Source organism: Eurosta solidaginis, chromosome X (genome assembly GCF_040869045.1).
Source record: "Eurosta solidaginis isolate ZX-2024a chromosome X, ASM4086904v1, whole genome shotgun sequence".
NCBI lineage: Eukaryota > Metazoa > Arthropoda > Insecta > Diptera > Tephritidae > Eurosta > Eurosta solidaginis.
In genome coordinates, this window is record NC_090324.1 from 205612213 (window position 1) to 205628582 (window position 16370).

General features: G+C 38.5%; 1 protein-coding gene across 1 annotated transcript in view; it reads right to left on the minus strand.

Annotated features, from left to right (window-relative positions):
* Gat (GABA transporter) overlaps nucleotides 1–16370 on the minus strand; it is a 1840468-nt gene that overhangs the window by 1388496 nt on the left and 435602 nt on the right. Inside the window, exon 4 of the mRNA XM_067758099.1 lies at nucleotides 2094–2274. Coding sequence (XP_067614200.1) covers nucleotides 2094–2274 — 181 coding nt within the window. The remainder of the gene's footprint in view (nucleotides 1–2093; nucleotides 2275–16370) is intronic.

A 16370-nucleotide genomic window follows, 5' to 3' on the forward strand; every position in this document is an offset into this window, starting at 1 on the left:
GCGTTGGATGCGTCAAATTTCTATTGGTCATATGTATGACCAACTGAACCTTTATAAGATTATGCTACGCCTCACATTTTTAGTCATTTCACGCGCACAACGCTTTTATTTAATTGTCTGATCAACGCCCTAGATTGATGAAGAATGTGATGACTAGTACCTTCTAATATAAATTATTTATGAAAGCTAGGAGTAAATACTAGTTTACCTAACTTCTCGATGCCTCTATAATATTCTGTAAATTTTTATATATTGACTGTCAAGCACAAAAACAGGAAAACTTTTTCACGGGCAAAATATATGTACTTCCAATATTCTTTTAAAGCAAAACAGTTTTCTGGGGAATTTCATTTATGTGCAAATCACAATACATATACAAAATTAAATGTACACTGAAACTTTTTTAAAGTAAAAAAAAAAGGTTTATTTTACATTTTTAAAGAATTTTTATGATCCCCTTAATGATTAAATTTTCAATTAAAGTTTTTCTCAGTGCTACAATATTTTAAAACATTTTTTGGTGTCAAGGCCCGTTAGCCTCCGAAGAGATTTAGGCCGAGCTTCTTTCTCTTCCAATTTGCGTCGTGCTCCTTTTAGTTTTTCATACAAGTTGGCGGGACGGAACCGACTTGTTTAATGCCGACTCCGAACCGCATCAGCAAGGAAGATGAGTTTTCACTGAGAAGCTTTCCATGGCAGAAATAACTCGGAGTGCTTGCCAAACACCGCTTAGAAAAACTTTCTTCTAATTGAAAAAACTTGTTTCTAAAATTTTGATGTTGCTTTGTCCGGAGCGTGAACCCAGGATTTTCGGTGTGGTAGGTGGAGCACACTACCATCACACCACAGCGTCCGCCGGTGTCAATATGCTATTGTAAATTTGATTATCATACCGAAATTCAGGCACTTCCATATGAATCGAAATTTATATGTCAGGGCATATGGGAGTGCTATGATTATTTTTTTTTATTCAAGGTGTGAATTTGTATCTGTGCCTATTCTTCAGGGCAAAACAAAAGCAAAAGTGCTACAAGTGTATAGGGGTTGAGCAGCTCTGATTTTAATATATGTTACAGTAAACTTTCAAACATGTATTCGAGTGCTTTGTGTTTCCAAACAGTTAAAATTCCCTAGAAGACGGTTGAGCTCTACAAGAAGAGTGGAAGTAACTTCTGCTTGTGAAAAAGCTGTCTTGTTTTTATTTTTGATACTAACTAGTTTTGAAAGAGTAAGATATACAAAATTTAAAATTTGTTATAAATAGATGGAAGAGTTAGACATGTTTTACTTCTTCTTAACTTTCCAAAATAAGAAAAATCGCCATCGCGAGTTACAAAGAAAAGTTTAACTTGTTCGTATTTTGAAAAACTGTCAACACAGTATTTTTTACGTATTTATTTCAAAAATGTAAAACAAAAAGAAACACCTCCACCACGGTAAAGTTCTGATACACCTCAGAAGATATTCAAAATTTTAAATGAAATCGTAGAAACCACATAAACACTAATATTGAAACTAACATAAAATTTGAAATTTTTAAGTGAGAATTTCTATAATCCTATTCAGCTAGCAGCAATACAATATTAATCGAATATCTGTTTTCTGGAAAGGTTTTGAAGCATTTTGTTCTAAACACTTAAATAGAAAAATCCCACTTTGTTCATAAGTTGTAGAAAAAAACTACTCAATACCCTCGACAAAAAAATTTTAGTGCATCCAACTTGCCTGGATATCATTCTAAAATTCGAAGTGTCATAAACTGCATAGAAATCTAACTGAAAATTTGTAGCTTTCATGACATTTTTGGAACTTTGATTGAAACTTCCGACCTAAAAATGCATCCATTAGATACCTTTTGTATCTTTGTATCCACTCATTAAAAATGTATTCAAATGGATACAATTGTATCTAAGCAGCTACTCTGCTCCTAACATAAATTGTATGAGTTCTATTCAATGCATCTACCGATAACATGGCTGTCGTCCATTGTAAATAAGCTATTAACCCACTTAATACAATTCTTGAATAAACCCTAAACATTTCGATCAAAACTCGATTGGTCATGTGTTATGTATTCCAACGGGCATACTTACTCCCAAAATTCTTTCACGGGATCTGTCAAATCCGACGAAGACACGTTTACGGTGGATAGAGAGCAAAACTTGTGTATTGTACCATTTATTTGTTTTTGCCAGCATGATAAGTGTTCACGTTCATATGGATTAACACAATTCGCTGTATTCCAAAAGTTGTTACAAGAACGCCAAGGCACATCTAAAAACAAAAATGTGAAATTTAATCGAGAGAACGTTTTCAATAAAAACCTGTTAATCTGTACTAGGGATTAAATCCCAAACAACCTCGAGACTATAAAATTAATACTTGCACAATGTAATTATTCAATAAAATCGCCTTTATAGGCAAATTTAATTTAACTTAACAGACTTTCAATCTAATACATAAAATTCTTGTGTCACGGTTTTAGAGGAAAAACCCCTCCGAAACGGCTAAACCGATTCTCATGAAATTTTGTGAGCATATTGGGTAGGTCTAAGAATCGGCCAACGTCTATCTTTTTTCGCCAGGTGGCTAGGGTCTTGAGATCAAAACGTGGACCTGGGTAATCCTGGCATGTGTTTGTACAATATGTTTATCAAATAGAAGCTGTTTATGAGTTCTTTTACATTCGTACCCTGGGTGACTTGGGTCTCGAGATATAGGCCAAAACGTGGACTCGTGTATCCCTTGAATGTGTTTATACAATATGGATAACAAATGAAAGCTGTTGATGAGTGCTTTAGTAGAGGGTAATTTTCACACCCCTGGGTGACTAAATATAGGCCAAAACGTGGGCCCGTGTACCCCTAAGTACTTAGTATTTATACAATATGGATATCAAAGGAAAGCTATTGATGAGTGCTTTAGTATAGGGTAGTTTTCATACCTGTTGGTGACTAGGGTCTCAAGATATAGGCCAATACGTGGACCCGGGTACTCCTAGAATGTGTTTATACAATATAGATAACATATGAAAGCTGTTGATGGGGGCTTCAGTAGAAGGTAATTTTCATACCCATGGGTGAGTAAGGTCTCGAGATATAGGCCAAAACATAGGCCGTGCACCCCTAGACAGTGTTTATACAATATGGATATCAAATGAAAGCTGATGATGAGTGTTTTAGTACAGGGCTGTTTTCATACTTATTGGTGACTAGGGTCTCGAGATATAGACCAAAACGTGGATCAGGATAATACTTATGTGTTTTTACATTATGGGCATCAATAGTGTGTGCTTTAGTACAGAGTATTTTGTATACCGCTGGATGACAAGGATCTCGAGTTATAGACCAAAACGTGAACCCGGGTAGCCCTTGGATATGTTTGTAAAACATGGGTATCAAATGGAAGCTGTTGATATTACCTTAAAGGCCATTTTCTCATCTAGCCTTTAATTTTAGGGCTCACTTTATCACGCCTATAAGTGAATTTTCGTTCGCTCAAAATTTACCGGCAGCTCATCTGCCCTTTAAAATGTATTCCTAGATTTAAACGTAAATAAAAAAATTACAGCTTTCATGTGACGTTGCCAAATCTTAATCAAATGCAATAAGTAAAACCCTACACTCTAATGGTAAGTTTGTTATTTCTATTGAACTAAAAAAATATTAGATAACAAGAACAGATGTCTGAGTTCGGGTGTAACCGAACATAATATACTCAGCGTGAGCTTCAATTGTATATTTCATTTCATATAAATTACTTTTCTACATAACACGTGGCACCGACCGTTTAAAAGAAAAATGTCTCCCCATTTCCTCTTACAGTAAAACTTGATAAGTGAAATATCATTGATTTAAAACTATTTTTTGCTAAGTTGTAGCTTATTTTTCTAGTCTACGACCTTTTTAAACTTGTTTTATATCTATGTTGCCGTGGTCTTTAGCCGATCCCCCATTTTTACTAGAAATATTTTCTGCTATAAGGAAAATATGTGTACACAATTTTGTTACGATATGTAAATTTTTCTTCGAGTTATGGCTCCCGAAACATTGAAAATTGCTTAGTCATAAAAGGGCGGTGCCACGCCCATTTTTAAAATATGAAGTTTTTCCCATTTATTGTTATAAATCCATTTGGGAAATGAAATACCATTGATATAAAGCTCTTTTTTGCAAAGATATAGCTAATTTTATTCGTCCACGACCCTTTTAAAAATCTTTTATAGAAAAGTGGGCGTGGTCCTTTACCGATTTCGTTAATTTTTCTTCAAAGCATTCCTTATAGTAAAGGCAACCTCTCTGCCGAATTTTGTTACGACAGGTTTAACGATTTTTGATTTATGATTAATAATATTTGTGAAATTGATTTTATTACAAGTGGGCGGTGCCACACCCATTTAAGTTTTTTTTTCAAATTTTTACCAAGAGTCTCAATATCAGTCCACTCTCCAAATTTTGACATTCTATGTGTATTATTTACTAAATAATCAGGTTTTTTGTGTTTTCAAAAATGTTATATATATAAAAAGTGGACGTGGTTATCACCTGATTACACTCATTTTCAATACCAATCTATTCTGGGTTCAGATGGTGAAGATATCCCAATATTTACTCAAGTTATCGTGTTAACGGACAGACGGACGGACGGACATGGCTCAATCAAATTTTTTTTCGATACTGATGATTTTGATATATAGAAGTCTATATTTATGTCGATTCCTTTATACCTGTACAACCAACCGTTATCCAATCAAAGTTAATATACTATGTCTACAAAGCACGCTGACTATAAAAAAATACTGTTGGCAAAACAACGTTTGCCGGTTCAGCTACTATGTTTATAGATATTCGGTTTGCGAAAATGGCAGAATATAGGACGCATGTGTATGCCGATAGTTCCACATCAACGGAAATGCTACCCGCAGGAAAAAAATTGAGAATGTTGTGTTTTTCCCTACGCTCGAGATGTCAAGGCTATACCTACAAAGGGCGGCAGTAAACTCGAGGTAGAAATCAAAATTGGTCCTAGAAAAAAGTACGACGATATTTTAAAAATATATTTCCTTTTATATACACTTACGGTAAAAAAAAAAGCCGTCGAAAATTGTCCTCCTCTGACAATATTCCTACGGTCACTACAGCAAAGAACATTTTAGGTTCTTGTGGTTAATACTGGTAATACCTCAGCTCATTTGGTGATAATTTAAGTAGAAAAAGTTAGTAAGTCCCTAGCAGTTTTCCTAAAAGCAACGATATTTAATACAAGTAATAGGGTTATAAGCTCTCAATGAAAACTCATCTGCCTTGCAGATGCCGTTCGGAGTCGGCATAAAACATGTAGGTCCCGTCCGGCCAATTTGTATGGAAAATCAAGAGGAGCACGACGCAAATTGGAAGAGAAGCGCGGCCTTAGATCTCTTCGGAGGTTATAGCGCCTTACATTTATTTTTATACGCAGTTGAGCAGAGCTCACAGAGTATATTAACTTTGATTTGATAACGGTTGGTTGTACAGGTATAAAGGAATCGAGGTAGATATAGACTTCCATATATCAAAATCATCAGTATCGAAAAAAAATTTGATTGAGCCATGTCCGTCCGTTCGTCCGTCCGTTCGTTCGTCCGTCCGTCTGTCCGTTAACACGATAACTTGAGTAAATTTTGAGGTATCTTGATGAAATTTGGTATGTAGATTCCTGGGCACTGATCTCAGATCGCTATCTAAAATGAACGATATCGGACTATAACCACGCCCACTTTTTCGATATCGAAAATTTCGAAAAACCGAAAAAATTGCGATAATTCATTGCCAAAGGCGGTTAAAGCGATGAAACTTGGTAGATAAGTTGACGTTATGACGCAGAATAGAAAATTTGTAAGATTTTGGACAATGGGCGTGGCACCGCCCACTTTTACAAGAAGGTAATTAAAAAGTTTTGCAAGCTGTAATTTGGCAGTCGTTGACGATATCATGATGAAATTTGGCAGGAACGTTACTACTATTACTGTATATGTGCTAAATAAAAATTAGCAAAATTGGATGAAGAAAACGCCCACTTTTTAAAAAAAAATTTTTTTTAATTCAAATTTTAACAAAAAATTTAATATCTTTACTGTATATAAGTAAATTAAGTCAAAATTCAACTCCAGTAATGATATGATGCAACAAAATACAAAAATAAAAGAAAATTTCAAAATGGGCGTGGCTCCGCCCATTTTCGTTTAGTTTGCGTAGAATACTTTTAATGCCATAAGTCGAACAAAAATTTACCAATCCTTCTCAAATTTGGTAGGGGCATAGATTATATGACGGTAACTGTTCTCTGTGAAAATGGGCAAAATCGGTGGAAGCCAAGCCCAGTTTTTATACACAGACCGCCGTCTGTCCTTCCGCTCTGCCGTTAACACAATAACTTGAGCAAAAACCGATATATCTTTACTAAACTTAGCCCACGTACTTACCTGAACTCACTTTATCTTGGTATAAAAAATGGCCTAAATCCGACCATAACCACGCCCACTTTATCGATATCGAAAATTATGAAAAATGCCATAATTCTATACCAAATACGAAAAAAGGATGAAACATGGTAACTGGATTGGTTTATTGACGCAAAATATTTAGTTTTGGAAAAAACTTTGTAAAATGGGTGTGACACCTACCATATTAAGTAGAAGAAAATGAAAAAGTTCTACAAGGCGAAATCAACAGCCCTTGGAATCTTGGCAGGAATACTTTAAGTGGTATTGCATATATAAATAAATTAGCAGTACCCGACAGATGATTTTCTGGATCACCTGGTCCACATTTTGGTCGATATCGCGAGAACGCCTTCACATATACATCTAAGGGCCACTCGCTTTTAAAACCCTCATTAATACCTTTAATTTGATATCCATATCGTTTCATTCTAGAGTCACCCCTGGCCCACCCTAATGGCGATATCTCGAAAAGGCGTCCACCTATAGACCTAATGCCCACTCCCTCTTAAAATGCTCAGTAACACCTTTCGTTTCATACCCATATCGTACAAACGTTCTAGAGTCACCCCTGGCCCACCCTAATGGCGATATTTCGAAAACGCTTCCACCTATAGACCTAATGCTCACTCCCTCTTAAAATGCTCAGTAACACCTTTCGTTTGATACCCATATCTTACAAACATTCTAGAGTCACCCTTGGTCCACCTTTATGGCGATATCTTGAAAAGGCGTCCACCTATAGAACTAAGGATTACTCCCTTTTAAAATACTCATTACCACCTTTCATTTGATACCCATATCGTATAAATACATTCTAGAGTCACCCTGGCCCATCCTAATGGCGATATCTCGAAAAGGCGTCCACCTATAGACCTAATGCCCACTCCCTCTGAAAATGCTCAGTAACACCTTTCGTTTGATACCCATATCGTACAAACATTCTAGAGTCACCCTTGGTCCACCTTTATGGCGATATCTCGAAAAGGCGTCCACCTATAGAACTAAGGATTACTCCCTTTTAAAATACTCATTACCACCTTTCATTTGATACCCATATCGTACAAACACATTCTAGAGTCACCCCTGGCCCACCCTAATGGCGGGATCTCGAAAAGGCGTCCACCTATAGACCTAATGCCCACTCCCTCTTAAAATGCTCAGTAACACCTTTCGTTTGATACCCATATCGTACAAACATTCTAGAGTCACCCCTGGCCCACCCTAATGGCGATATCTCGAAAAGGCGTCCACCTATAGACCTAATGCCCACTCCCTCTTAAAATGATCAGTAACACCTTTCGTTTGATACCCATTTCGTACAAACACATTCTAGAGTCACCCCTGGCCCACCCTAATGACGATATCTCGAAAAGGCGTCCACCTATAGACCTCATGGCCACTCCCTCTTAAAATGCTCAGTAACACCTTTCGTTTGATACCCATATCGTACAAACATTCTAGAGTCACCCTTGGTCCACCTTTATGGCGTTATCTCGAAAAGGCGTCCACCTATAGAACTAAGGATTACTCCCTTTTAAAATACTCATTACCATTTTCATTTGATACCCATATCATACAAACACATTCTAGAGTCACCCCTGGCCCACCCTAATGGCGATATCTCGAAAAGGCGTCCACCTATAGACCTAATGCCCACTCCCTCTTAAAATGCTCAGTAACACCTTTCGTTTCATACCCATATCGTACAAACGTTCTAGAGTCACCCCTGGCCCACCCTAATGGCGATATTTCGAAAACGCTTCCACCTATAGACCTAATGCTCACTCCCTCTTAAAATGCTCAGTAACACCTTTCGTTTGATACCCATATCTTACAAACATTCTAGAGTCACCCTTGATCCACCTTTATGGCGATATCTTGAAAAGGCGTCCACCTATAGAACTAAGGATTACTCCCTTTTAAAATACTCATTACCACCTTTCATTTGATACCCATATCGTACAAACACATTCTAGAGTCACCCTGGCCCATCCTAATGGCGATATCTCGAAAAGGCGTCCACCTATAGACCTAATGCCCACTCCCTCTGAAAATGCTCAGTAACACCTTTCGTTTGATACCCATATCGTACAAACATTCTAGAGTCACCCTTGGTCCACCTTTATGGCGATATCTCGAAAAGGCGTCCACCTATAGAACTAAGGATTACTCCCTTTTAAAATACTCATTACCACCTTTCATTTGATACCCATATCGTACAAACACATTCTAGAGTCACCCCTGGCCCACCCTAATGGCGGGATCTAGAAAAGGCGTCCACCTATAGACCTAATGCCCACTCCCTCTTAAAATGCTCAGTAACACCTTTCGTTTGATACCCATATCGTACAAACATTCTAGAGTCACCCCTGGCCCACCCTAATGGCGATATCTCGAAAAGGCGTCCACCTATAGACCTAATGCCCACTCCCTCTTAAAATGATCAGTAACACCTTTCGTTTGATACCCATTTCGTACAAACACATTCTAGAGTCACCCCTGGCCCACCCTAATGACGATATCTCGAAAAGGCGTCCACCTATAGACCTCATGGCCACTCCCTCTTAAAATGCTCAGTAACACCTTTCGTTTGATACCCATATCGTACAAACATTCTAGAGTCACCCTTGGTCCACCTTTATGGCGTTATCTCGAAAAGGCGTCCACCTATAGAACTAAGGATTACTCCCTTTTAAAATACTCATTACCATTTTCATTTGATACCCATATCATACAAACACATTCTAGAGTCACCCCTGGCCCACCCTAATGGCGACATTTCGAAAAGGCGTCCACCTATAGACCTAATGCCCACTCCCTCTTAAAATGCTCAGTAACACTTTTCGTTTGATACCCATATCGTACAAACATTTTAGAGTCACCCCTACCTATAGACTTAATGCCCACTCCCTCTTAAAATGCTCAGTAACACCTTTCATTTGATTCCCGTATCGTACAAACACATTCTAGAGACACCCCTGGTTCACCTTTATGGCGATATCTCGAAACGGCGTCCACCTATGGAACTAAGGATCACTCCTTTTCAAAATACTCATTAACAGCTTTCATTTGATACTCATATCGTACAAACATATTCTAGAGTCACCCCTGGTCCACCTATATGGCGATTTCTCGAAAAGGCGTTCACCTATAGAACTAAAGCCCATTCCCTTTTAAAATACTTATTTCCACCGTTCATTTGGCGTTCAAATATAAATAGCTTAGGCGATTAACATTGCAACGAATCATCCTATGGGAGATTCTGGATGAAATATGTAGGATCGAAGACTTCATCCTGTCATTTTGAAAGCGGATGACCACCAAAGGCTACCAAACGCTATGATAGGGATATCATCAAAATAGCTCTTCTGAACACACATAAAACTGCTGCAGAAAATGCCAAAGGAAGAATTTTTGTAATAAGAAGTTGGTTTTACCCTAGCCAGGGACCATCTAGTTTCTTTACCTCAAGTGACGGCGGACCAACGATATAATAGTATCCATGTCTATACTCTCCTTCAATATCCGCGGAAGTTTCTGGAGCAGCTTTAAACGCATTCATAAGAGATATCGTGGGGTTACAACTATATCGCGTTCTGTGGCCTTTCGTGATCGTCCACTTCCGTAATTAAAAATATTTCATCCAGAATATCCTTAGGGATAACTCATTATAATATCCTCCGCCGACGCTTCCATATTTTGAGTGATTTATTCTTTTTTGAGAATTATGTTAATTTTTTCTTCAAGGATAAAACTATTACTTATAAGAAGTATATGGCATCCGCCGTGGTGTTACGGTAGCGTGATCCGCCTACCACCCCGAAGATCCTGGGTTCACGCCCCGGGCAAAGCAACATCAAACATTTTGAAAAAAGTTTTTTAATTACAAGAAAATTTTTCTAAGCGGGGCCGTCCCTAGGCAGTATTTGGCAAGCACTCCGAGTGTATTTCTGCCATGAAAAGCTTCTCAGGGAAAACTCATGTGCTTTGCAGATGCCGTTCGAAGTCGGCATAAAACAAGTAAGTCCCGTCTCACCAATGTGTAGGAAAAACTAAAAGGAGCATCTTACATATTGTCACGGATATTATGATCACTAAGTTATCCCATCACTAAGGCGATGCTAAAGCCATGCCAAGCAGTATTTACGTTAATAATCAAGTCAAGTATACACATATATAAGGCAGCCCAGAGAGATGTCACACACAGATGCATTTACTTATACGCCTATGTGCGCGCGAGAGACTGTAAACTACAAACATTCACATCAATAATTCAATCTTTATGTATCTACATAAACGAATAAATAATTGCGTCTACACATATGTACCATGTACGAATACGAGCAGCGGAGAGTCAATGCGCAAACACATGCATATATCTGAGAAGTTTGAGAGCTACTGGACTAGTAGATTCTGGAAGCGCCTAAAAGATGTATAAAATTGTGCAATTTTACTTACAGCTGAGAAGTTTGAGAGCTCATGGACAATGCTAGTACATTCTGGAAAAATTTGATGAAATCATAATTGGAGTGGACTTCTTAATCAACCAAGGCATCAAAATGGATATGCAAAGCAAGACGATGCGATATAAGAACATGGATGTGCCACTTAATTTCGGCTACGAGAGAGGCTACAGTAGTAAACGAGTGCTGATGGAAGAGAGTCAGCAAATACCACCAAAATCAGAAGCAGTCATCTGGGCAAAGGTTGATGGAGATTGTGGGACAAACAAATTGTGGGTTGTCGATGAAGCAAATAAATCAGCACTGAACATACTTGTAGGAAAACCCCTGGCTATGACAAAACAAGATGGACGTATTCCGGTAAGAGTACTAAATGAGTTCAAGTCACCATTCAATTTGACCAAAGGAGCTATTTTCGGAAGATGCCAAGAGGCCGAAGTAGTTATTAACTGTGAACAGCTCCAGGAACACGTTTCATCTAGTAATACTGATCTTTCAAATGATATCACGGCATGGACGCATGGGCTAGAGGAAGCCTATCAGAGTAAGGCAAAACAACTCAAACAATACGCGAACATATTTGACCAGGATGGTTCCAAACGAGGCCGCACCAATGTTGGGAAACATCAAATTGACACTGGAGATGCGAGGCCGATCCGTCAAGCTCCACGTAGTGTTCGACTAGCGAAGCGGGAAGTTGTGAGTCAAATCATACAATAAATGAGTGACAGCGGCGTCATCGAACCATCAGCTAGTCCATGGAGCTCACCGGTAGTACTTGTAAAGAAGGAGGATGGAAAAATGAGGTTTTGCGTGGACTACCGGAAGTTGAATGACGTTACGAAAAAGGATAGGTACCCGTTGCCAAGAATTGACAACACTCTGGACTCGCTACCTGGTACGAAATGGTTTTCCACACTGGACTTGAAAAGCGGCTACTGGCAAGTTGAGGTGAAGGAGTAAGATAAAGAGAAAACAGCCTTCAGTGTCGGTGATGGTCTTTGGCAATTTACAGTGATGCCTTTTGGACTTTGTAATGTACCAGCTACTTTTGAGAGACTCATGGACCAGGTACCGAAAGGACTACATTGGAAAACATGCTTGGTGTACCTGGACGACATCATCGTATTGGGCAAGAGTTTTGATGAACATCTTAAGAACTTGGAGGAAGTTTTCCAGAGAATAGCTGGCGCTGGTCTGAAATTAAGTCCCAAAAAGTGTACGCTGTTTAAAAAGGAAGTAAATTATTTGGGCCACAAGGTAACTACAGAAGGTGTCTGTACAGCGAATGAAAAGATAGAGGCAGTAAAGGATTGGCCAAGACCACAGAACCTACATGAATTGAGAAGTTTTCTTGGGCTGTGCACATATTACCGCCGATTTGTACCAAATTTTTCCAGCGTAGCCCATAGCCTCCATGAGCTTACAAGAAAAAACAAAGCTTTTGAATGGAAGAAGGAGCAAGAAGTGGCTTTCCAAACATTGAAGGAGCGTTTATGCACTGCCCCAATGTTAGCATATCCGATTCCAGGAGCAACATTTATTCTAGATACAGATGCGAGTGGATATGCTATAGGAGGCGTTTTATCACAACTGGTCGATGGACAGGAGAAGGTAGTTGCATATTACAGCCGTTCGATTGGAAAACCAGAGAGGAACTACTGTGTTACGCGGAGAGAGCTGTTGGCATTGGTAGAGTGCATTAAACATTTTCACAAATACCTCTACGGCCAGCGATTCCGTGTCAGGACAGATCACGCAGCGTTGAAATGGCTTCTGCAGTTCCGTAATCCGGAAGGACAATTGGCACGGTGGATCGAGCGACTACAAAGCTACGACTTTTCCATTGAGCATCGAAAAGGTAGTACCCATGGAAATGCTGATGCAATGTCACGAGGACCATGTAGTTTGGAATGCAAGCACTGTTCAAAAGCCGAGGCTAAAGAAGACATTATAGATGTCCGGCTAATGAATATAATATGTACAGATGAATGGGACAAGGAACAGCTAAGAAAGTGCCAGCTAGAAGATGCAGATCTCGCAAGGGCTCGAACGAAATGAAAGACCAAACAGAGAAGAGATGTCAGCAGAGAGTCCCATTGCGAAGTCATATTGGGCACAGTGGAACAGTTAAGAATTGATATCCGGTTTCCTTCATCGAGTACGGGAGAGTGAGGATGGTAAATACAAGAATAAACTGATAGTTGTTCCCAGAAAGAGGATTCCTGACGTGCTCAGCGAGCTGCATAATGGTCCAAGTGGAGGTCATCTTGGAATCACGAAGACGCTCGAGAAGATTAAACAGAGATTCTATTGGGTTGGTTGCCGTCAATCGGTCACTGAGTGGATTGCGAACTGCGAGGTTTGCAGCAGAGCGAAAGGGCCCAGAACACGAAGTCATGGCCAGATGAAGCAATGTAACTCAGGTGCGCCATTCGAAAGTATCGCCATGGATGTCGCAGGTCCATTTCCTACTAGCAACCGCGGAAACAAATACGTTCTGGTGGTTATGGATTATTTCAGTAAATGGCCAGGGGTATACCCAATCCCAAACCAAGAAGCAGAAACAGTAGCAGAAGTGGTTAAAAACGAATGGGTTGCAAGGTATGGTGTACCAATGGAGTTACATTCTGACCAAGGCAGGAATTTCGAATCAGCTGTGTTCCAGGAAATGTGTAAGTCATTGGGAATTCGAAAAACACATACAACTGCATTGCATCCTCAATCCGATTGTATGGTAGAACGATTCAATAGAACATTGGAGGAGCACTTAAGGAAAGTAGTAGACAAGTACCATAAAGAATGGGATACCCGCATACCATTATTCTTGATGGCTTACCGATCAGCAGTGCATGAGACAACGGGCCAAACCCCTGCAAAAGTAATTTTTGGCAATGACCTTAGACTGCCAGCTGATTTGAAGTTTGGGATAGATGCCAATGCGGAGAGAAATGTCAGGAAATCCACTAGTGATTTGGAAGAAGAGCTAAGAGAAATACATGATCTGATAAGGCAACGAACAAAGATTATGAGTGACAAGATGAAAGCCAGATATGATAAAGCAATTAATTCAGAAGGTTTTCAGGAAGGAGATTTGGTGCTGTTATACAACCCACAACGTAAAAAAGGTTTGTCCCCGAAATTGCAGTGTAATTGGGAAGGCCCATACAAAGTTGTAAAACGGATCAACGATGTAGTGTACCGCATACAAACCATCGGTAAACCACGAACCAAAATGAAAGTGGTCCATTTGGAAAGGCTGGCAACGTTTAGATCGAGAGATTTGTCTGATCGGGACGATCAGACTTAGGTGGAGGGCAGTGTCACGGACATTAGCATCACTAAGTTATCCCATCATTAAGGCGATGCTAAGGCCATGCCAAGCAGTATTTACGTTAATAATCAAATCAAGTATACACATATATAAGGCAGCCCAGAGAGATGTCACACACAGATGCATTTACTTATACGCCTATGTGCGCGCGAGAGACTGTAAACTACAAACATTCACATCAATAATTCAATCTTTATGTATCTACATAAACGAATAAATAATTACGTCTACACATATGTACCATGTACGAATACGAGCAGCGGAGAGTCAATGCGCAAACACATGCATATATCTGAGAAGTTTGAGAGCTACTGGACTAGTAGATTCTGGAAGCGCCTAAAAGATGTATAAAATTGTGCAATTTTAGTTATAGCTGAGAAGTTTGAGAGCTCATGGACAATGCTAGTACATTCTGGAAAAATGCGAACGAGGAAACCAAAGGGTATAAAAGCCAACAGATGAAGAGGCGCTGTAATTCAGTTGAGTTGAGCAATCAATCAGTTATTGATTAAGCACGCGATCTGGCGCCCAATAGTAGAGTTCAATTTGAGTTATCAATCAGTTTGGTTATTAAGCCAGCGAGTAGCAAAGTATAAGTGTCATTGTGAAGTACTTTAATAAAGGCCATTTTTACATTATTCAATATTGGAGTTATTTATTCAACAGTTTAGTGATTCGAACTTAGCAGAGGATTGCAAACAAGAGGATTTGCAAGTAAAATTCGTTACAATATATTTATTTACTAGCAAACCACGCAGGCGTCGTTCTTCCCTAACCTTGGTCTATCTGCATATCTCTTAAGACGTTTTTAACTCTTACCTCACCCCCACCAATTTCTAGTCCCAGCCACAATCCCAGTGCCCGTATCAGTGCCAGTCACAATCCCAGTTCCAGTCCTAGTTACAGTACTAGTTCCAGTCCCAATCCCACTCCCAGTCGGACCCTGGTCCATTTCCTCAAAACAAAAGTTTTGTAAATACTAATCTAGGCAAAGGTCTACCAATATACCAAATTTTAGGCAAATAAAACGATTAATAGAATTTGTTTGAATAGGTCCCTGGTCCACTTCCCGAAAAAAGGAATCGTAATTCCTAACCTAGGAAAAAGCCTACCTATATACAAAATTTCAGGCAAATCGAACGAATCCCCGCTCCACTTTGCGGAAAAAAGTTTCGTAAATACTAATCTAGGCAAAGGTCTACCTATATACTAAATTTCAGGCAAAACGAGCCGTGAATAGAAATCGTTCGAATTGATCGGTCTCTGGTCCACTTCTTGGAAAGAATTTTTCTCTCTGTACACAACCAAAAAAATACTAAACACCACGTAAAGTTAACATTTTTTGTTTACAATTCTCAACTGAAATGAAAAAATGTTAATTTTATCATTTCGACTCTATAATTTTTACGTGAAATTTATGTGTATGAAACACGTACAATTAACATGACGATCATGTATTATTGACATGATACTCATGTATAATTAACATGATATTTATATATATCTATATGAAACACGTACAATTAAAATGACGACCATGTATTATTGATATGATACTCATGTATAATAAACATGATATTTATATGGAGTATTCCATCCCATTTCGACCAATTTTGAAACCGACCCCTTTAGAATTGGCTGAAAGTTTTTCTTCTTTTTCTAGCTTATGAAAGACGTTTTTCAGAAGTTTTTCAAATTTTTTCATCCAACTCAAAAAAGTTATGAATTTTTTAAAAAACACCGTTTTTGTTTTCAAAATGCTATAACTTTTTCAAAAATTGACCGTTTGGGATCTTTTTTTTAATTTGTTTTTAAATGTACTTTTCGGAAAAAAGTCAAAAAAATTTTTAAAGTTTTTTTTGTAATTTTCCAGTTTTTCGAGATTTTTCGAATTTCACCCTTTTTTTTCTCACAAAAAACTTCAATCAATTCTGCAATCATCCCCTCTAATCCCGGAGTGGACCGAGAATTTTTTTTTTTTTTATTTAATTGAAAAAAAAAACTTTAAAATTTTTTTTGTATTTTTTCCGAAAAGTACATTAAAAAAAAAAAGATCCAAAACGGTCAGTTTTTGAAAAAGTTATAGCAATTT